This window comes from Musa acuminata, chromosome BXJ2-1 (assembly GCF_036884655.1).
Source record: "Musa acuminata AAA Group cultivar baxijiao chromosome BXJ2-1, Cavendish_Baxijiao_AAA, whole genome shotgun sequence".
Taxonomy (NCBI): domain Eukaryota; kingdom Viridiplantae; phylum Streptophyta; class Magnoliopsida; order Zingiberales; family Musaceae; genus Musa; species Musa acuminata.
The window spans coordinates 8374106-8396700 of record NC_088338.1 but is presented as its reverse complement, the minus strand read 5'-3'; the positions used below and the strand labels follow the sequence as shown (position 1 = coordinate 8396700).

Here is a 22595-nt window from a genome sequence, read left to right as displayed (position 1 = left end):
GGTGTAGTAGGTTTCAAGTTGTAATTGAAACAACTTGATGAAGAACTGTGGTTGCTTTCTTCATGACTGGCTAATTCCTTCTGCACAGACAAGTAGCAAATCTTCACCTGCATTTCTATGTCATGAGAATAATCCTTGTGAACCATTGAACTTGAAGTCCACAAAGGCAGTTTTCTATATTTTACTTATATTTTGAGTTATTGTTGCTCACAATGCAGCATTCTATGTAAACATGCTTGGTTATTGCCAGTTCTGAAGTAAAAACATATGGATGAAGCTTGATTTGCTGCACATTCCTTGGAGTTGTAGTTAATGATCATGATGTTGCACTGATGAGAAACAGAAGTAATAATATGTTAGGGGTCTAATAACTTGATATCATTAATGCCATGCTGATCTCCTACCTCTTCATGATCTCAACCAACAACACTCAAAGAAAGAGAACCAGACATAGTAACTCAGGTGCAATTTCATAGATTATAAGCTAATCTCCCTGGTCGATGATTAAGATATCCCCTAATCAGGTTAATTCATGTTAGACAGTGATGAAAAAATGTTTTACTTACATTGACATAAGATAGTAATGGCTCACTAAACAAATCTACTTGATCCAAGAACAATAGAGTCCCTATGTCAAGATAAAGGAACCTCATCAGTAATGTGCTTTATCTCATATATGCTGATCAGACTATAACAAAGTAGCTTACAAATGGTTCGTATTAATAAAGATGTTAGGTATTTACTCCTCGACTCACCTTGTTTCCATTTACAAGATGATCAACTCACAACTGTTCTTCTACACTGATATAGTATGAAGCTAATCGATAAATGTTAAAAGGTAATGCTGCACATACATTGAACTCAACATGCTACAAGTATGGACTGTTAACCATGCTCTGGGTGGTATGTAGAACAGGAAATAGTACATCCTGAACATTGTCACCATTTATAGAAGTCAAAGAACCAAGTCTGCTGCTCTCGACTTTTGTATTTTGCTGTTGAACCCATCGAGATGAAGCTAGTGGAACTCTGCTACCCTACCCTTTCTGAGTTCTGCCACTTGCTTTGTTTGCTTTTATATCTTCTCAGCTTTTCGAACCATTTCTATACCTCTCTTTTCTTTGAATTACCTCCATTAACTTGTACTTTCCTCACAACTTCGACTGTGAGCTTTCATTGGCTTTTATTTTTGTCTCTCTCTATCTGCCCATGTCACTTTTTCCATGAATCACAGTTCTAAGATTTGTGTACCAAACTAAATATATCCATGGCGGAAACTTGCGAAGGAGATTTCCAGTTGTTTGTGTCAGACTAAGAAACATAGGGAAGAGAGAAATAACAATACTACACCTAAGTACACAATAATGCGAACTTTAAGATGTAACTATTACTGTACGTGATGAGATTCATAAGAAGTAGAGCGTCGCGAAATCCATCACCTCGATGGAGACACCGAATTCCAACCTTCTCTTTCCTTTGTAGTGGCCGCATGGGAGTTGCATGCATGCCTTGGGTTCTGCGTCTCATGCACGGCATGCCGATCTCTGTGAGAGAGTCAACTGCGAGTCTCAGTGAGCAACAAACACAAGAAGAAACTGAGCTCATCCATCACTCAAAACTCTGTCTTCCATTCAGTGTGTTTATTGTACAAACCCTTCCCAGTTCCCACCCCATCCAATTGGGCTTAGTCCCCAACATACCTTTTTCCCACCACTGCAATCCCACATGATGAAAAATCCAAGATAATTTCCCTTCGGATTAAACTCCACACAATCAAAAACATAAGAAGTATGAATACTGCCCATGCAAGAAAACGAGAAACATGAATGACTGTAAGGTAGGTATATAGTTTGATCACGCTAGCTATCATTACATGTGCAGGGTATGGTTTGAGTTAAATGGACCTGTGTTCGAGTATGCTAGACAAGTTGGTGGTGCGCTGCCGCTTGATGCCACCGGCGGTGGATGCCTCATCGGCTGACGATGTCCGATCCATGACGGCCTTGAGCGCATCTTGGATGGACGCGATGGACTGCTCCTGTTGCAGGTGGTCAGAACCATCCTCTCCGGTGATGAGGAGCATGCTCTTGATGCGGCCGCCGAGGGTGGTGATCTCGGCCTTGAGTGTTCGTAGTTTTAAGGCTTTGAGGGCTTTGATGAGGTCCGGAAGGAGGTCCGGTCGGTCATCACAGCACAGCGTAGCCGAGACCAAAAACTTGCCGTCCTCATCGTTGGTGGCATCGACGGTGAGCTCGTCGGTCTCCGTGGGAAGTGGGCTCTCTTCCGCGATCTCCAGCGTCTGGCGCTTCAGTTCTTTGACGTGTTGAATCACCTCTGCTAGCAATGACGCCTTGTCCGTCTGCACATCGCGGGTTGGTGAATGAGTTGCAGACCATGGAACGGTAAGAGAATAAAAGAATAGAGACGAGCTCCGTGCATGAAGATGACGAAGAAAGGGAAGTACAAGAAAGGGGACAAAGAAGTCAGAGGAGGAAGAAGTGATACTAATATACACAGATTACCTAATAAACTACTATTTGCTACCCTTTTGTTCTTGAACTGTGTAGTCCCAGAGGTGGAGGGAGCTGGAGGTGGTCGCATGCACGCTTCCACATGGGAGTGGAACTTGCGGTGGTGGAAGGACGAGAAGCGACTGCGAGTGCATTCCTTTTTCTGACAGGAGTGCGCATGTTTGTCTTTCTTAGGTTCACTGTTCTCCGGCAGTAACAATCTCCGTGGAGGCTATTTGGTAGCCTGATACTCTCCTGCTTCCTCTCATCCTGTCAACCAGGCGGCTCTTCCACAGCCCTTGTCCCTCCTCTCTCTCTCTCTCTCTCTCTCTCTCTCTCTCTCTCTCTCTCTTCTTCGTCAACTCAGTCTTCCTATCGTCGTAGACTATCAGGCGTCCCCAAGCACCAAAAGGCTCAAGGCTTGCAGTATATGAGCCATGGTTGGATTGTCTCGTATTGAATCCTAAAAATTCCTTTCTAAGTCTTCTGTTATGATTATTATCCATGATGTAGAAGGATCATTGTCGATTTAGATCAGATAGGGCAGAGGGAATTGGAGATTCACAATGAATTGAGAAGGCTGCCGAAATGAAATATGTGAATCTTGTGAGCGAAGATTGTTGGGGGTATAGGGTATGTGCTTACTTTGGTGGTGCTCGGAAGCAAGCTGCGCAGCCTTGCGAGATGGGCGTTGATGCGTTCGCGGCGTCGCCGCTCGGCTTCGCTATGGCTTTTCGACGCGGCTAGCGCCTTCGCGTCCATGATTTCCTGCGGTGTCATCTTGCACAGCTCGGCATGAAGAGCTCCGAAGGGGGAGGACGACATCATCCCTCGGCCGCGAATTAATGCTTCGGGTCCCAAGTAAAGCCCCGCCAGTCCCAAGGGGTCCGACGACGACGAACCGAGCCCGCTACCATCGTAAGCGAGCTGCAGTGCGGCTGAAGCCCGACGGGCATGCAGGTCGTGGTAGAAGGCGGGCGGGGGCGGCGGTGGCAGAGGAGGAAGAGGTGGAAGAGAAGGGAAGAAGCGGTCTTGATCGCGAATTTGCCCCGAGCTCGGGAAGTGAGTCGGATGTAAATTGTTCAGGAGGGGAAGTGGCCAAGGCAGGAGACCAGAAGCAGCAGCATCGCCAGCGCCATCACCCATGGCGACCTGGGCCGGGAACATAAACGTTGCAGACCCCCCACCACTTTGGATGTTGCTAATGCTATTGTTGTTGGCGGTGGCGGCGGCGGCGGCGACGGTGTTGTGGTCTTCTTCTTGGTAGGCTTGGAATTCATGGCCTTCTCCGCAGTTCTCCATTCTTGAACTCCCAAACCTGTGACTTCCCCCTATGCGTATATAGCTCATACGACGCAGCGCTAGCATGCTACAATGATGCCTTTAGAGGGGTGGATGACCTTTTTGTCTTCCCCTTTGGGCTTATAATCCTTTCGGGAGAAATGAAACTTGCTTTTGGCTATGTGGGAGTACGGCAAAGTCCAGCTCGGGGGAGGTGTCTTACTTTGCTCTTACGCGATTCTCTCTGCGGTTCCCCATGTTCCAAGGGCTTCCACCGCCCCCTAGACGTATTATTACGCTGCTGCTACGGCTCTGAGGAGAGGAGAGGAGAGGAGAGGAGAGAGAAGAGAGGAAAGGAGGTGGAGGAGGAAGAAGAAACGAGAGGGAGAGAATAGAAGTGGAACCGACCAGGCCTGATGAACCGAGCAAAAGGTGAAAGGAAAGAAAACATGGGAAAAAGATTAGATGGAGAGACCCACCTCGGTCAAGCCCCACGTTCTGCTCCCGTCCCATCCTCCGCTTTCCAATTCCACGCCTCTCCTCCTGCCTCCCCCAAAACGAAGTAATCATTGTGTCTTGGAATACACTCCTCTCTTCTCTCTTTCTACGTTCTCTCTCTTAGCGTCTCCCCGTCTTTGCAAGTATCTCCCCTTCTTCACCTGCACAGGCTTGAGTAACATGATCGCAGCCATCTTTGCTTCTGCACCTGCACCCTTGTCTCTCCACCGAGATCCTACTGACCACTCGAGACTGCTTTCTAAGAAATCCCTCGCCTTTCCTTTTCACCCTCGCACAACGGAGGATTTGGATTGGGTTTGTGGAGTTGTTTTATCTGTAAAATATGTGGGACTGTGAGTTGCTACCGCATCAATACGGACTCGCAGTGGCTTGGGTGGGCGGGCACATGCGCTCGAGTTGGTCCCCCATGGCCGAGCCTTTCCATCCTTTTTGCCACACCCCATTCAAAGATCCCAATGATGCGACCACCACCACCACAAGCACAAAGAAGAGGAGGAAGAGCAGCGAGGAGTAGATAGAGAAACACACACAGAGAGAGAGAGAGAGAGAGGTTGATGATGATGTCAGTAACACCACGGCCTTACGTGGGTAATGGCGAGTACTGATGCTGTTGATCACCCCCGACCTTCTTTGTTCCCTACATGTACACCGTATCGTGGCCATCATGGACTCGGATTGAGCGCATGCAGTGACACCCTTCTTTTTAGGCCTCGACTCAGTGCTCTCAATTCCCTCCTCATAGTGCTTAATGCTGCATGAGATTGTGTCTTCACGACCAGTGCAACTCCAATCGTAGAGGAAGAGAGCATGCAAGAGGATTCCGGGAGCAGTCATGAGATCAGAAACCCACTAGAAAAGCTACAGATCTAATCTCATGATGTTTAATCGTAGCTTCGAGGACTGCTTTTTATTCTGTCTCCATGATTAAATGACACATAATACCTTAAAACCACCATGAAAGGATTTGGAAGGACACAGATAGCAGCAACTTCTTTCACACTGTCATATCTTACTGCGACAAGCTAAAAAGCGTGGCTTGATAGTGTTCCGATATGTCACTCGTATTCATTTCCTTTCCCTTCCTTTCTACGTCGTGTTTGCTGTGTCAAATCAAGAAGAAAACAGAAGAGGATGATGAAGTGTTCCAGCTATCCGAACGAAGAAATCTGATTCATGGGCATCAACATTGTTAAGCCGCACAAAGCAGACTTAGTCGCAGTAGATCAATATCGGTAAATGAACAAGTAGTGCAATAAGAAACATGAAGGATGTGTACTGCTTCAAGGATGGAGGTCATCTTCTTCTTCTTCTTCTTCTCAGATGATGAATCCTGACACATCATGGGCTTTGAACTGTGATTATATACGCTCCAGCTGAATGAAATGTCCTACACACTGCCGGTGGCAGGACTGCTCTTCTGCAGGTACTTGCTCACTTTTTCCTTTCCTTGTTCCTTCTTTTTCAAGTAGAGAACACCCAGCAAATGTAAGGGCAGATTGGCCGCTATACAGAAGGCAAAAAGACCAAGATGCGTAATGTCACAGTGATCATTATTGATGCTCAAACAAACATCTACATGGATCTACAGTGTCATGTCTGGCCACCGTTGGTCTCTGTCAATGGAGCATGGTCTGAGACTATCCTCAAGAGCAAAACCCCCCTCGAAACCAAGACGAACACCTCATGCAAGCACATATCTTGTCACAGGCAAACACAAACTGCAGGTGCCAAGATTCTGTCAAAAGCTGAGCTCAAGACATTCTAAAGTACAGCACTCATTCTCTGTTGGTAAATGCAAGTTGGAAAAAGTCAGCCGCTTCTTCTGTCCGGGGAAGAGGAAGATTTCATAATGCATCCTTTTGGTCATACGGATCCGAAAAATACAATGCAGAGAACAAACAAACAGTCCAAAGGCATGTACAAAAATTCAGACGAGGGAGCTCTTCAACCGTAGGAAAGAGATGAGTGCACACCAAATGAAGTCTTCGACACGAGGAATCCGAAATAGGCATACGGACAACGAATTATGGATATCATCCTAATAGCGTCTTACAAATATGATCAGGCATATTTTTATGTTTATATAATGTATTAATTGTTAGAACCATTTAGAGCTAAGATAGAAGTGCACATCCGTGGAAAACATGTAAGATGGGATCGGACATCTTGTGGTGTGATGTCAAAGTCACCGTTGCCGCCGCGCTCCTGCGGTCCACTCGATGCGTCGAGCTGCCAGAAGCGGCACAACACAATTACGTTACCCTCTCACCACCACAAGCACCGCAGACAACCGACTACACCAAGCGGCACTCCGCGATCCATGCTCGCCATCTGAAGGATGTCGTTCAACCACTTGCTCGTCTCACACCTCGACGCCCTCCCTCTCTCCCTCCTCGCCCTCGTCGCCCTCTCCTCCATCTTTCTCTTGTTCCGGGCACGACCCAAGAAGCCCAGCCATGTCCCCTCCCCATGGCGGCTTCCTCTCATCGGCAACCTCCACCAACTCGGCTCCCTCCCGCACCGCTCCCTGAGGTCGCTGTCTCAGAAACATGGCCCTGTGATGCTCCTCTGGTTCGGCCGAGTCCCTACCGTCGTGGTCTCCTCCGCTGCGGCCGCGCAGGAGGTGATGAAGACCCACGACCTGGCCTTCGCCAGCCGCCCCGACTCGAGCTTGAGCGACAGGCTCTTCTACGGTTCCCAGGACGTCGGCTTCTGCAAGTACGGCGAGTTATGGCGGCAGGTGAGACGCGTATGCGTCCTCCACCTTCTCAGCCTCAGGCGGGTACACTCATTTCGCCCGATTCGAGAAGAGGAGGTGGCCCTTCTCGTGGGAAGAATTCGTGCCGCCTCCAGCCGGGTGAACATTAGCGAGATGATCGTCTCCCTCACCAGTGACATAATCTGCAGAGTTGCGTTCGGGAGGAAGCACGTCGAGGAGGAGGGTGGCGGAAGCGGAGTCCGTGCCTTGTTCTCGGAGTTAATCACGGTACTGGGGTCGTTCCCGCTGCGGGATTTCGTGCCATTATTGGGTTGGATCGACCGGTTGAACGGGTTGGACGCCAGGGTGAGGAAGACGGCAATCAAATTCGACGCCTTCATCGAGACGATCTTAGAGGAGCACGAGCGTAAGACGCACACCAACCATGCTCGCGACGACAGCAGCACTATGGATTTCTCGGACATCTTGCTCGCCTCGGAAGCTGTCGACGGTATTGCACTCAGCAGAGACTGCATCAAGGCCATCATTTTGGTAGCTCTCTTTCTTCACATAATCTTCATCTTCTTGCTATGCTCAATCGCCGCATAGAATAGTTCTTCCTTACCACAACGTTCTCGTTCGATACGATGTAGGATATGATTACTGGAGGGATCGACACGACGTACACGACAATCGAATGGGCGATGGCGGAGCTCGTCAAGCACCCAAGAAAGATGGAGAGAGCACAAGAGGAGATCAGAAAGATTGTTGGATCGGGAGGGGAACTGAGAGAGGAGATGGTGGAAGGGATGGAGTACTTGAGGGCAGCAATCAAGGAGACGCTTCGATTGCACCCTGCTCTTCCTCTGCTGGTGCCACGAGAGTCCATGGAAGACGCCCGACTGCAGGGCTACCTCATTCCCAAAGGCACGAGGGTGGTGATCAACGCCTGGGCAATCGGAAGGGATCCGGTTTCGTGGGAGAAGCCGGAGGAGTTCTGGCCCGAGAGATTCGTGGGCAACAGCATCGACTTCAAGGGGCAGGACTTCCAGTTGATACCGTTCGGGGCAGGCCGGAGAGGTTGTCCCGGGGTCGCTTTCGCCATGGCCACCACCGAGCTTGCGCTCGCGAACTTGTTGTACCATTTCGACTGGCAGCTGCCGGACGGGATGGCTGGGGAGGTGATGGACATGAGCGAAGCGTCCGGGATTGCGGTGCACAAGAAATCGAGCTTGATCCTGGTGGCGGAGCCTCCAAACTTGTAGGTCTTCGTCCCCGGTCAAACTATCTGTCATAGGATGGATTCCGCAACTTGTTGCTGCTATAATAAAATTCATGCCTCGCGAATTTTAATTCAAACCACAGGGAGACAATGATAAGCAGATTAGTCGTGCATGATTAGGTGTGGAGCCACGTCAAAAACAGGGAAAGGAACTCGAGAAGACGCGGAAGCACGTCCAACCTCATCCCCATTGCAGCAATCAGTACGCAATATACATCCAAGAAAAAGAAATGAAGGGTCGAAACGTTTCGTCCTCGGTGGGTATGGCGACGCGGTGATGGTGATGACAACCAAATGGAAGGAGATTTCTATAGGCATGTTTATGTTAAATTTAACAGGACAGATACAAAAATCACTATTTTGGTGTGATTTTATCCAAAAATAATTTTCATGAAGCATGAAAAAAAGTCGAAGTACGAAACTAAGTTGGAGCGTGGAAATATATTGACAATCTGAGTACCATGAACAGAACACATGGGGGCACTAATACCTTTTGGTTGCACTGTGAACCGTAGGTTAAGAAACCTTCACCTGGTAATGTTTCAAGAGTCTATCAGGTCAGCTGCACAGAAACACAATGAATGAGGTTTGGAATAGAAATCTGGTCACCTTTTTCTTATGCATTTAAGGCGATAAGAAAATTAAAGGGTGTCTGCATGAATAAAAGAAACAAGCAAACCAAAGGTACTTAAAAACTGTCATTCGGACGATAAGCAAAGATCTTAAGCTTATGGTTGTCATTAACAAGAAAAATACACCATGGATACATTCAGACGATGCGCTCCAATTCTCTAGCATAACTCAATGTCTGGTTGATCAGTTGAAGCGCCGGTATCTCCTTGGAAGGTTGAGATTCTTTGGCCTTCTGAAAGAACACACATCCATTATTGATTTCCCATTCCGGATGCTCCTGCATGGAGGGACGGACCGCATGACTTAAACATGAAAAAAGCTCTTAGTATTAGTAAAGGTACGTCCATCCTACTATCATATCCATACCTCTGTGATATACTCAGAAAGCTCTTGATCAGAAGAGAACATTAAGATTTTCTTGGCATCATTAATTGACAAATAATCATAGGCTTTTTCACTGCATCCAGCAATCTCATCTCTGCGAGTGAAAGAATTTCTAAATATCCTCTGGATAACTCGGAAGTTCCAAAAAATGTAAATATGGCTTAAAGGACATGCAAGGCACATTACCTGACCGTCTTTGCAAGAAGATCCATGAAATAAACATAAGTATCATGTGGCACAGTCTGCCTTGCACTCAAGACACGGTTGTAAGCTCCTTCCATGAAAGATTGTTCCAGCTCCACGGCATGCTTGATGCAAGCATTTTCCAAAGCACTTTGCGGAAGAAGTTCAAGTTCCGTGTGGAATTCCGCGATTCTATTTTGTACCAGCAGCCTCAGTAGGTTAAGGCCCAAGATCGGGTACTCCTGGGGTGATGGTGGTATTATACCGCTGTTAAAAGACAAAGTTATAAAGAAGTTAAGACATAATAGTTGCAAAACCATAGAGCCCCAATAGTTTCTGAAGACGCATTTAGCATGGTTACAAATGATGCAAGTAGCCATCCATTAACTTAAATTCATACATAGGATAATTAAGAAAGGCTGTTGCTAGCTATCAGTGTATTCTAACACTACCACAGTGAGACAATGGAGGAAATGGATGATAGATGACAATCGATAATTGAATCATAAAGAAAACCAATAAAAAACAGCAAACATTAAAATTTTAGCCTAATGTTAGTAATGCAGTAACAGTACCCACACCAAAGCGTCAGCAAAAGTAATTTCATTAAGTCAACATAGTTCAACTGTAACTACTATGGTTCTTAGAAGGGCTCATGCTTAGGTGATACACAAGAAGATCAATTATAACCAACATGGTGGTGCGACCATGTTTTACTACAATGTATACGTTCCACCAATAAAAACAAATGTCAATTCTGTACAACTAGTTCCATAAGCATTGAGAAAAGAACCTTTTCATCTATGTATTTTATTTTTGCAATAAAATAAAATAAATATGCAAATATAATTGAGGCAACATACCTTGTATCAGTATAGTAAGGCTTAAGTTGAAAGAAATCCCTTTCAAAGGCATCTTGATCTTCAGTCTTCACACTCAACACAACAGCATGCTCAAATATATCTCCTGAAATTTCTCCAGCAATAGCATTCATGATTTTATTGAAAGAAGAGTATGGCGGACATTTTGTAATATCAAGAAACTTATAATAACCAACATAATATGTCAAAAATGGTCATTCAAAAATTTCTGGAGACCATAAATGCAAGAATAAGAAACAATGAACAATGGAACTGAGGGATTATACCCGTTCAGTTATCTGAAGAAGCAAACATCATAAGTTGAAAAATGAGAGAATCCATCAGGTTTTCTCATTCACTACAAACAATTACTATGATAAACCGAATTACATTGATGGAAAAAAAGTACGGCGTGCAACATCATCAAAGACAGTTTGGCATACATAATTATCTAGGCACAACAAACCTCACAAGATTCCAATATATAACTTGGTCGATAACTTGCAACCAACATATTATTCTACTAGCTTAACTACACCCATCCACTTAAACCATGTATGACTTCATCACGTGATTTTGTTGGTCATATCCAACAACACGCCACACAGATGGACTATAAAAGTCCACTGCAGACATAAATGAAGGTCTGCATCAATCAATTAAACCAAATGACTATGTCACAGAACTGCCATAACTATATTAAGAATTAAAGTAAGATAAAGGAAATGAAGCTTTATGAGTGAAAAAAATGTTACTTGCTATTGTCAGCTCCTGAACAGCACTCGGTGTTTCCTGAAATGATGGTGGCAGACTAGGAAATGCCGTCAATCGTACCTGCAGAGTGCACAAAGCTTTTTTGTATGAAAACCTAAAGAAGATTCCTTGAGCAATATGTCAAAAGAGAGGCAAATAAAATGAATAACAAATGATGCATTAATCTATCCTTAGATGTGATTTATCATCTTGAATCTCGCCCTTGATCATGTTCCTGCAGATAAAGCCTGAGCTTTTGAAACAAATTTCCGAGAATAAGACGATCAACGTCAGTTACATCAGATCCAAACAGCTATCTTTGGCTGTACATATATAGCAATTAAAGCTTACAGGACCAGCAAAACCAAGGGCTTCATGTTCTCTGCATTTTCATGGAAGCTTGCATTCCATTAATCTAAATTTCTCTTTTTTTTTCTTCTCCAGTATTTCATCATTTAAAAGGGTAGGTTTCTGAAAGCCTTCAGTTTCAAACCCTAAAAAGTTCATACCACGCAATCGCTTAAATTCGGAGTTGCTAATCCACCAATTCGCACATATCAGGGTTAGAAAGCATGTTAGTTAAATCTCCCCTACTTCACCACAAGAAGAAGGAACATCTGCCGGCATCAGCCCATTAAAAATCATGGAAAGAGGGGAGGAGAGAGCAACGTACCTTGAGCTGGGAGAGTAGATTGGCGCAGGTGCTGAAATCGTTCCTCACGCAGGCGGCCTTGAATCGCTCGAAGAGCTGCGTGAGTTCCACCAACTGCGGATCCATCTCGCCTCTACGCTCTCCGCCTCTCTCTTGACTCGATCTTCTTGCCGTGGAGCCGAGGTTAGGGTTTTAAAGGCCAGGGGGAGGGATTTCCTGTAAAACGGCCAACGCGGAACAGGTTTTTCTTTATGGGTCAAAAGGACTCGTGGCCCACCAGTTTTGAGGAGATCCCTGACCCCTGTCGTGGGTCATACAGCCGGGAGAATTGGGCCTCGTCTCAGCCCGGTCTGCTGCATGTTGTGGGGTTCCATAAAAGGATGACTTACTATCTTCTCTTCGTTGTATACAATGAAAGTATTTACCATTTGAAATGATTCAACGTTATAGCAGTGAAGTAATTTTCATGTCAATAACATCGAAAGGAATTTAGGATATAGTGTCATGTGTATAACTAATTTTCCTCCGCAAATAAGTATAAGATTTTTTTATTATATCTTTTTCTATAGGAGTTTTTTCTGATTTAGTTATTTGAAATAATACAATTGGTTATGTATTTGTCAGCCTATTTAGTTTAGTTAGTTATTAAAAACTATTATATCTTTAAGTTTTAAATTCTCTGAATCTATTTTCAAACTTAAGCATCAAAAAAGCATTTTTTTATTTTACGTACCCTCCCTCGATAGAGTTTTGAAGGAGTCTCAATCGAACTTAACTCTTTTTTTATATTAAATTATGTAATGATATATTGGTATTAGAAATAGAGCCAATATATCACAAAATAACGAAATCAAAATTTTATATGATCATATAATAGTGATTTAAAAAGTGTTAGACGCCAAGGTCTAAAAACGCATAAGGCGCTAGGCGCTCGCCCGAGCGAAACGATATGCTAAAATATAAAAACATATAATATAATTAATAAATATAATTATTTAAATAAAAAATAATATTAAATTAATAAAATCTTACAAAATCATAATATCACATTAACAAAAAAATCTCAAAACAAAACAATAACAATAATTTCAAATAAATAAAATTTAATAATATTAAAATTAAAATAAATATATTATTAATATAATAAAAAAATCATTACTAGTATACAGTTAACAGTATATTGTTAATATACTATCGAGTTGAGGTGAGACGAGGTAGCAGCGAGCAATGGTAGCGAGTGCGGGAGAGGTGAGTGACGATAGTGGTAGCAGCAGCGAGAGCGGAAGCCACGAGCAACCATAGTGGCAGTAGCGGTAGCTGCGAGCAGCGTCAGTGAGCATTAAGAGCAGGAGCAACAACGAGCAGTAAAAGCGAGAGCGACAATGGTAGCAATGAGCAACGGGAGCAACGACGATGGTAGCGGTAGCAGCGAGCAACGACAGGATGAGTAGGGTTATGGTTGGAAAGTTACGAGAGGAAAACAGATATCGATGCTTTAGTTAATTCAATTAAACCAACTAAAGCATTGAAGATCGAACCAGACCTAAAACGCTGGTTCAATCATCTTGTTTAACCCGGACGCTCTCCTGAAACACCCGACGCTTGGGCTCGGGCGAGCACCCCGACGACGCCTCTTTGAAGCGTGCCGCTTAAAAATGAAGCGAAGAGCTTGGGCCTCACCTCACCTCACCTCATCTCGTTCAAGAGCATACTGAAATCAGTACCATACAAAAAGATCTCATGATAAAGGACGATACTGGCTTCAAGATTAGGGTGGAGAAACCCTTTTTTTCTCGATTCATGAAACCTCTGATGTTATTTTTATATTCAAACGACTTTTTAATAATTCGGAGGTCGCTCCACTTGTGTAAATCTGCTCTCCGTCACCCTACCATGGAAAGTTTTCTCCATCTTAACATAATCAAGTATTAGTTGGAGTTGTGCAAATTATCATGTCATTTGTCTTATCATATTCCTCTTGTCACTCCTACACCACCACCACAAGTCATCCCTAATGCAACTGCTAACTCCCAATCTATTCTCCTAGAAAGTGGATTTGAAGTGCAATTAAGCATCGAGCTGCATCGTGTTACATGAAAGCATCTCATAAGATAGATCATCAAGAAAAGAAAGGAGACCGAGAAGCTCAACACTTAAGTCTATCTCATAAGCCAAGAAATAGTATAAACCATCGGAAAAGAAGTTTGCTTGACAGACTGATCACAAAAGAAAAGCTATATATAAAATATACCTGAAAGTGTTTCTCCAACTATCACACAAACAATTCTTCCACAAACAATCTGTCTACACACACCTTCTTCAACCCCTCAACACCATCCAAGAAGAATATATTTATGTACATAGACCGGTGTATGAACTTAATGGACTCGTTCAAACTCGGTTGCCTTCACGTATTCCATAGCCGTCATTCAAATTCTGATTCTTAGAATATGAGGCTGTTTCTATCCAAAAGCAGAGCTTCTTCATCTGATCCTTGAATCCAAGATAAGAGTTACTGTGTTGCAGACCACGAGGATCGGAAGACGACCATGCAAACATCTTGTAAACAACGAAAACAAGACTTTTGCATCATCAGAAATGCAGAAGTCATCGAGTTTTCCATCCACTTTCTGAATGCGACAATTCAACAAAAGGGAGTAGCACGGATAGTACTTTGAACTGACGATGTTGTTCGAAGACCAACGTGTAGACAAATAGCAAACCGTCGGCGAGGAGAACAATCCATTTGATCATTACAAAGTTCCCTCAAAAAGAAAAAGGAGCTGAAGCTTTTCTTCCACTTAACAAGAAATCTAAGCTTTCCTGTCGCAGATCGGAAAGAGTGGGGAAATCTCTACGTACAGAAACATCACAACAAAGCAAACCAGGGTTTGGCAGGGCGCATTACAGGAGAAAGGACCGGAAAAGCATCGAGTTTATCAGGTAGAAGCTCGGCTGGTTCTTCTGCCGCTGCACACCGTCCACAACCTGAAGCGAAGATTAAATCTTCTTCCCAGTAACCAAGTTAAGGAAATCATTAATCGATTCGCTCACCTATGAAGTCCCAGTATACTCCAAGAGCAGCTTTGTTTCCTGGAGTCTCGGACATGTTCTCATCTTCAAACGCGTCTGATGATTCCATGTATCGGTGAAGGAAACGATAAAACCCAAGCAGGAGTTTTACCCGAGCATCATAAGGTTATTTCCGGTGTTTCGATCCATCGAGAAATATGTTATTAATGGCTTTGAAGTCCGTGAGGATTCCGAGGACGGAGCTGCCATATGTTACAGAGGAAGCTATTTCTGCAACGAGAATCCGAGCTGAATTCCCTGCACCGAAATGTTGACAGATGCTTCGGTTTGGATGCGTACAATTAAAATTATAGAGAAAACTTTGGGTGAAAGGGAAGAGATGAAGAGCAGATAAAGAGCCAAAATCATCCCCACTGCAGCTACAGGAAGCCATGGCTCCACCGGGGATGTACTGACATTAATACCATGGTCATCACTGATGCGGACGCCATTCGAGCCAACTTGCACCTCCCTGGGTCCCTCTGTCGAGTTCACCTCACCTCTCCCCAACGCATGAAACCCTAAAGAAGAGTGAGAGATCTATCCACCTCGCTTTCCTTGAATGTTCTTCCCGGTGGATTCCCACAGCCACAGGGGTTGACCACACCATCCGCCTCCATGAACAGCCATCGGGGTTAAGCACGTTTCCTGGAGACCGCACAGGAGCTCCAACTGCAACAAGACTTTTGACTGCATTATGTCTACATAACACCTCCCTTCCTCTCAGGATCGTCATATTAGAGCTTATCCTCTGCTTGTCTCCCTTGGAACTGCCGGAGTTATGGAATGGAGCTGCATCGAAGACGCCATGAGCGACGGTGAAAAGCGCCCTGAGGTGCCGTCACCTGTGGCCGATCCCATCAGGCGGATGGGGAGCGGCGTCAGCGTCGTCTTCGACCCAACCCCGGAGGTCGGGATCGAGGCCGAGGCCGAGTCCGGTCGGAGGCTGCCCTCCTCCAGGTACAAGGGCGTCGTCCCCCAGCCCAACGGCCGATGGGGCGCCCAGATCTACGAGAGGCACCAGCGCGTGTGGCTCGGGACGTTCGGGGATGAAGCCGAGGCCGCGCGCGTCTACGACGTCGCCGCACAGCGATTCCGTGGCCGCGACGCCGTCACCAACTTCAAGCCCCTGTCCGAGTCCGACGACGAAGACTCCATGGTGCTATTCTTCCTCGCAGCGCACTCCAAAGCCGAGATCGTCGACATGCTGCGTAAGCACACATACCACGACGAGCTCCAGCAGAGCAAGCGCTTCCACGCCGCAGGCCACGGCATGGGCTTCGGCAGGAGGAGGATGCCGAGCTATTACGGATCCGTTCGCGAGCTGCTCTTCGACAAGGTGGTCACGCCGAGCGACGTCGGGAAGCTTAATCGGCTGGTGATCCCGAAGCAGCACGCCGAGAAACACTTCCCGTTGAAGGCCGGCACGGCCGCGGCATGCGAGGGCGTGCTGCTGAACTTTGAGGACGCCACCGGGAAGATGTGGAGGTTTCGGTACTCATACTGGAACAGCAGCCAGAGCTACGTGATAACCAAAGGGTGGATCCGGTTCGTGAAGGAGAAGAGCCTCAAGGCCGGCGATACCGTTAGCTTCTGGCGATCGATGGGGCCAGAGAAACATTTGTTCATCGACAGGAAGCCGAGGCCTGAGAACACCAGTTGCACTACAAAGCCAGTGAGGCCTGCTCATGCTTTCAGGCTGTTTGGTGTCACCATATCAGAGTTGCCGGCGAGTGGTGGCATTGGGAAGACGGCAGCAGAGAAGGAATAATTTCCACAGTCATTCTTCTTCAAGAAACAACGTATAAGCGATTTGTAGTCCTTAATTAGCTCCTACATACTCCTTTTTCCTGTCTCTTGTAATCTCTCCTTCCTTCCTTCCTCTCACGTAGTACAGGAAATTGTACACGTTCCATAAATGAGGAGCTATACATTCTTGAATGAAGTTGTCTTTACTCATCTCTCCTGCTTTGTTTGCTACTTCCTTGATGAGTGATAACTTTCAAATCGAAATGGGGGCTTCGTTTTGATGGAGTTCATAACTTTCGAATCGAAATGGGGGCTTCATTTTGACTTCCTTGATGAGTAATAACTTTCAAGTCTGAGCTGAAGAAACGTCGCGTCGATCGACGAAAGCAATGATTTAAACGGTGTTCAATCGAATCGAACATAATTTCTCTTGTTCTCGATCATTTTAGCCTAAAACATCTATGCTCGTGTTATAGAAGTACAGGGAGCTCACCTTTTCTCTTGAAGGAATCCATGGAAAGAGTATCTTCCTCATCCCCCCTTACTGCACTTGCAATGAAATGCTTCTTAGCATGTTCCGAGGCAAACTTTGTTCAAGAATAATCCTGCTGGAAGGATAATTATCAAAGATAGGAGAAGCTTTAGATACCACATAATTCTGAATCTTTCCCTATCATTGCAAAACCTTCAATTATCTTTCACTCCTCAGCAAATGAAGCTTCTGAAGCTGTCTTCTTTCCTTCCTTCTGCGTCACAAAATACGTACATTATTCATGTACAGAATGTGGATTAGGTCAGGAAACGGAGACCCAAGCGAGGGTAGCGTCCATCGCAACATGAATCTGCCGATCGATCGGGTAGATGTCAAGTCAAAGCCCCCGTTATTTTATGCGTTCCTCTAACAATTTGCCCCGTGTTTCAAGTCTGCCTTGTGGTTCCTTCCATTGAAGGTCCCTCCAAAGTGGCTGCTCACGATGTGAACTACAGTTTAGCACGCAACGAATGACCATGTCATTCATTACACATCCCAAGCTGCAGAAACACCATATTAAACTATGCAAGTTGAGGCGTCGCTTTGCAAGATTAGACAACCTTTGTGGCCTCTTGGAAAGTGGTCAAATCTCGAAGCTCACGCTTTGGGCCACCTTATTCACCAGCAACCCATGGGATCACATGTCGACCTTTCGCTGCAGATACGTCGGATGTGTATGATACATGGGATATGAGAAGCAACGACCCGTGCCGAGTTGAGCATCAGCAGGCTCAAAAAGAAAGCCTTCGTTCTCGTGGGCGTCAACAAGACACGTTGATGTATCCATCACACCTCGTTCAGCTATATATTTAAGCAGCTTCCACTCCCATATGGCAAGCCAAGGCGTGACGTACGTCGGCCAGCAAACGCCATTAACCGACGGGGGTCTTGAAAGGCCACGAAGAGGGGATGCGATTGGTGTGCTGCGGTTTGGGGGAATCAATTAGCTCACTGTGGATCTTCCATGCTCCTTGGCGAGCTCAACTTGGTGAGCTTTGCCGAACGAAATATTACCGGGAGGGTACCAACTTGTGCTTTGGATTTGCTTGTCCAGCTCGAAAGCTGAATCTGGTTTTGGCCAAGTTGCAGAAACCATGAGCGACGTCCACCTTTCCGTGCTGGTTTTGGAGCCTCCAAAGAGGATTTCGACTTCCACAGTCCACCTCTGCTTGCTCATCACCACAGGAGAGACCCACCAACAAAGATAGGCTGCAGTTGTAGGCAAAGCAAAATGGATTGGGTGCTTTAACTTGCTGCCTTTCCCTTCACCACCGGTCTGTGATAGGAAATCGTATGGACAAATAGGATGAGATATAATAGTTTCCACATATGTACAGCAATGTACCTATCAGAATCTATCAACAGTCGCAAAAAGAGACGCCAATCAAGTTGGAAATGTATGAGAATCTGGCGTGCCACTTTCCACAGCCGCGTGCACGAGCGGTACGAATTGATCTCGCACTTTGTGCGTGCGTCTCCACACGTATAAAGGACATGCAAGATATCTACTCACGCACACACTAAGGAGAATTCAAAGTGAAGTTTCACATAATGACAGTAGCACATCCTTTGTAGAGCTTGTGGTTGTATGGGATTCAAACATAGGCAGTTTCTGCAAATGGCTCGAAAGCTGCAGGCTTGTGAGTCATTATCAGTCTTGTAATCGATATCTTTCCTGGATAATGATTTATATAGGCGTAGTCTCATCCACAGATAAATCATAAATGAATTCCAAAATAATCTTCTACATTTCACATGAAGCAGATCAATCTGATCATTTTTCTTTTCGTTTCCTCGTTGATGTGATCTCCTCGAGTGTCCCTAATAATCTTATCCCAACATTATAACTGAGGCCCAAATTCCAAGCTACAGTATTAATCACAAGTTGTTTTCTAAACATCACAGTATTAATCATTAATACGTAACATTAACCGTTCTCATTAAGTTTCTCATCTATTATCATTAATTTTTTTTTATTTATTATGATCTAAATATTTTGATTTTTCATTCATTATGAATATAACAGTTATTATTAATTTTTTTATTCATTATCATTAAAAAAATTTAAACATTATAAACTTAATTAATTCTTGAACATTACAAAGTTAATGATAATAAATGGGAGAACGTCTATATAAATGAGGTTTTTGATCTCTACGCTTTATCTTTATCAAATCTTAAGGATTTCTTACACGATTTAAAGCGAGAGAAATGTCAAAATACTAAGAGAAATCATTACTGAAATTCTCTACAATAATAGCTAGAGGTACATAATTTTTATTTTCGTATTAATTTCCTTGTGTTTTTATAATGGTGATTTAGAAACACATTTTGATCTTAAATTTTCTAATAGTTCATTAGAGCTGTGATTAACCTTAAATGTGAAAGAAGTTTTCATTTTTATACCATAAATATGGCTTAATTTTGGTTTTTCTTTCAAAACATTTTGATACATTGCTATTAAAATTCATGAGGATATAAGATTTTCAATATTTTTAGTGAAATGAAACATTCATTATCAATAGAATGCTCATATTCTATATGAATATTTGGTTATATTAATTCATGCTTATGAGCCAAATTTTATATATTCAAAATGGCTAGAGTGGTATATATAATCTTAATTAATTTGGGATTAGCCATAGCATCCTTAATTAATTAAAATTATATATAAAGTTAAAATAAGGATCTTTAATATAATAATTAGATATAATATTATGATTGATTATATTTAATATAATAATTATTATCTTATATGATCTTTTATTATATTTATATAATTAATTAGGATAAAATATCATATTATTTTCATAATTTACCCACATGGATTATGAATTGAAATATAATTTGATAGTTTTATCATAAAGATCATTTAAATCTATTTGAATTAAAATTTTAACCTATGAGATTCATTTTTTTTACATGTTTCACATTGCTAAAACATGCAATTTAGACTATTAAACCTTAAATTTTGACATAAGCATTTTGGATTTTATATAATTTCTTAAATTATTAATTTCTTTGACATCTGATGTGACATTCCCAAACTTAGGAGTGATAACCATAAGATATAGAATAAGAGGATTCTCCTCCATTTAGAGTGATGGATATTGATTATACTATTAGGAAAAATAAACCACTTGTAGTCACTAATACCAGTACTCTAGCTATGATCGTGCTATATAAGTAGTGGGAGCAATCCAATCGGCTCAGCGTGATATTTATCAAGAATAAGATAACTGCTAGCATACATAGTTCTGTTGACCGACATGAAAATATTTGAAACTTGCTAAAAGCTATTGAGCAATTTGTCACTTTGGAAAAGGCATTAGCAAGTACCCTAATAATGAAATTTTTCATCCCTCAAACTCACCAATATAAAGAGTGTGTATGAGAATATAATGTAAATATGAGATATTGCAGCTCAACTTAAGAAACTCGAGGTTAATATGTCAAATCTTTCCTAATACACTACATTTTGAACACCCTTCCACATCAATACAAACTTTTTAAGATATCATACAACACATATAAGGACAAATGATCAATCAATGAATTAATGACCGTGTATTTAAGAAGAAAAAGGTTAGTAACGAAGCTAAGTGAAAGTGGATTGGTAACCACTCTTGAGAAGAATAAAACTGATAAAAATCAAGTCAATCAGAAAGCTAATCAGTAGGGAAACCACCCCAAGTTGATATTAAGAAGAAGCAAAATGTTTCTTTTGTAAAAAGATATCAGAGTAATCCAGATATCAACCATTGGAGAGCTACAAAAAAAGTGATGAAGTATCTTCAAGGAACCAAAAATTACATGCTTATGTATAGACATATAGATAATCTGGATGTGATTGATTAGTCAGATTCAAACTTCGTCGGCTATGCTGATTCTTGTAAATCAACATCAAGATACATTTTTATGATAACTAGTAGAGTTATTTCTTAAAGAAGTGTCAAGCAAACCTTGACTGCTACTTCTACCATAGAAGCTGAGTTTGTCTTTGGTTTTGAGGCTACTTCACATGGTGTATGGCTTAAAGAGTTTCATTTCTGGGCTTAGAATCATGAATTCTATTTCTAGGCCATTAATAATTTTCTACGATAATTCAACTACTATCTTTATAATTAAAAATAATAAAAGTAAAAATCGAAGTAAACATATCGACATTAAGTATTTATTTAGTCATAAGAGGACATGTAAAAGAAAAGAAAATTGTCATTGAGCATATTAGCACTAAATTAATTATTGTTGATCCTTTGACTAAAGGCATACCACATCTGAAATTCAAGGATCATGTAGAGAAAATAGGACTTGGTTCCACTTTGTAATTGTATTGAAACTTTTATATATTATGATATTTTCTCATTCATGTGCATATTAATTTAAGAAAATATATTTGTTTTGGAATAAGAATAAACATATGGTTTATTCATTAAGTAATATTATCATATTAAAATTAATTATTAAGTAACTAAATACATCGTGATACATGATGATAATACTCGCTCTTAAAAAACTTATTGATATGATTCATGTATTTGTTTCTTAAGAAAATTATTTGATAAGAGAGAATGCAATCATTCTCATTAAGTTTCTTATTCATTATCATTTTTTTTTTAGAGAATGTAATTGTTCTTGTTAAGTTATCATTCATTATAATCAATTTCTTCATTTATTGTAGTCTAAATATTTTGATTTTTCATGCATTATGAATGTAATCATTATTATTAATTTTTTTATTTAGTATTATTAAATTTTTTTATTATGATCCAAACGTTATAAACTTAAATTAATTTTTGAACGTTACAAAGTTGATAATAATAAACGTTCTTGATGGGAGAACGTCTATATAAATAAGATTTTTGATCTAAAGGCTCTATATCTCTTTAAGTCTTAAAGATTTTCTATGTCATCTAAAGCGAGAGTTCAAAACTTAGAACTGTCAAAATATTAAGAGAAATCAATGTTAAAATTCTTGATAATAATGACTAGAGATACATAATTTTATTAATTTTCTTGTGTTTGGTTTAGAAACATATTTTGATCTTAAAATTTTTAATATTATACATAATCGAGGACTACTATGGGAAACACATGTAACATAATTAGCCTGATTGTGAGAGATCATACATTAACACGAAAAAATTAAAACAAATGAAAAGAAAAGAGAAACTTTTTGCATATGAACATTGTAAGAGTACATTTAAATGTTTGAATTCCCATTGTTATGTTCCACAATCCATAAAAGCTTCCCGAGTTTCAGTAAAATTATTATTATTATTTTTGTTTTTGTGCTTATAATTTAATCTCATTCGGTTGAACTTTAAGAAACGCATTTTATGATAGAATATTGAAGATACTAACCAAGGGTTTAGCGCTGCTTTAGGTTTCGTGTTTGCTGATGTAGCCGGTGGGACCTGCCAATCGCCGGGAGCCACACATAGCATCTCATAAAGATAACAAAAGAAAAGCTCGTCCGACAAAGAA

At 42.3% G+C, this 22595-nt stretch overlaps 4 protein-coding genes across 5 annotated transcripts; 2 read left to right on the top strand and 2 right to left on the bottom strand.

The window, feature by feature from the left end:
- Positions 1 to 1782: 1782 nt before the first annotated feature.
- On the bottom strand, positions 1783 to 4023 carry LOC135598773 (transcription factor bHLH30-like). The gene is made up of 2 exons (XM_065093075.1): positions 3156 to 4023; positions 1783 to 2359 (listed from the first exon to the last, which is right to left on the bottom strand). The coding sequence occupies exons 1-2, from the start codon at positions 3876 to 3878 to the stop codon at positions 1895 to 1897; spliced, it is 1188 nt and encodes a 395-aa protein (XP_064949147.1). The 5' UTR covers positions 3879 to 4023; the 3' UTR covers positions 1783 to 1894.
- A 2562-nt stretch (positions 4024 to 6585) lies between these two features.
- On the top strand, positions 6586 to 8730 carry LOC135598771 (cytochrome P450 71A1-like). 2 transcript variants are annotated; one of them, XM_065093072.1, is made up of 3 exons: positions 6586 to 7560; positions 7662 to 8269; positions 8374 to 8730. In XM_065093072.1, exons 1-3 carry the CDS (start codon positions 6649 to 6651, stop codon positions 8408 to 8410), a joined length of 1557 nt encoding a protein of 518 aa, XP_064949144.1. In that variant the 5' UTR covers positions 6586 to 6648; the 3' UTR covers positions 8411 to 8730. The 2 variants fall into 2 exon arrangements, with proteins under 2 accessions (XP_064949144.1, XP_064949145.1); XM_065093073.1 differs by lacking the exon at positions 8374 to 8730 and having other exon boundaries at positions 7662 to 8367.
- A 142-nt stretch (positions 8731 to 8872) lies between these two features.
- Positions 8873 to 11938, bottom strand: LOC103991846 (26S proteasome non-ATPase regulatory subunit 8 homolog A). Its single transcript, XM_009411389.3, has 6 exons — positions 11777 to 11938; positions 11106 to 11184; positions 10354 to 10456; positions 9494 to 9757; positions 9290 to 9401; positions 8873 to 9200 (listed from the first exon to the last, which is right to left on the bottom strand). Exons 1-6 carry the CDS (start codon positions 11879 to 11881, stop codon positions 9060 to 9062), a joined length of 804 nt encoding a protein of 267 aa, XP_009409664.1. The 5' UTR covers positions 11882 to 11938; the 3' UTR covers positions 8873 to 9059.
- A 3433-nt stretch (positions 11939 to 15371) lies between these two features.
- On the top strand, positions 15372 to 16841 carry LOC135598066 (AP2/ERF and B3 domain-containing protein Os05g0549800-like). The gene has a single exon (XM_065091589.1). The coding sequence runs from the start codon at positions 15609 to 15611 to the stop codon at positions 16596 to 16598; it is 990 nt and encodes a 329-aa protein (XP_064947661.1). The 5' UTR covers positions 15372 to 15608; the 3' UTR covers positions 16599 to 16841.
- Positions 16842 to 22595: the final 5754 nt, after the last annotated feature.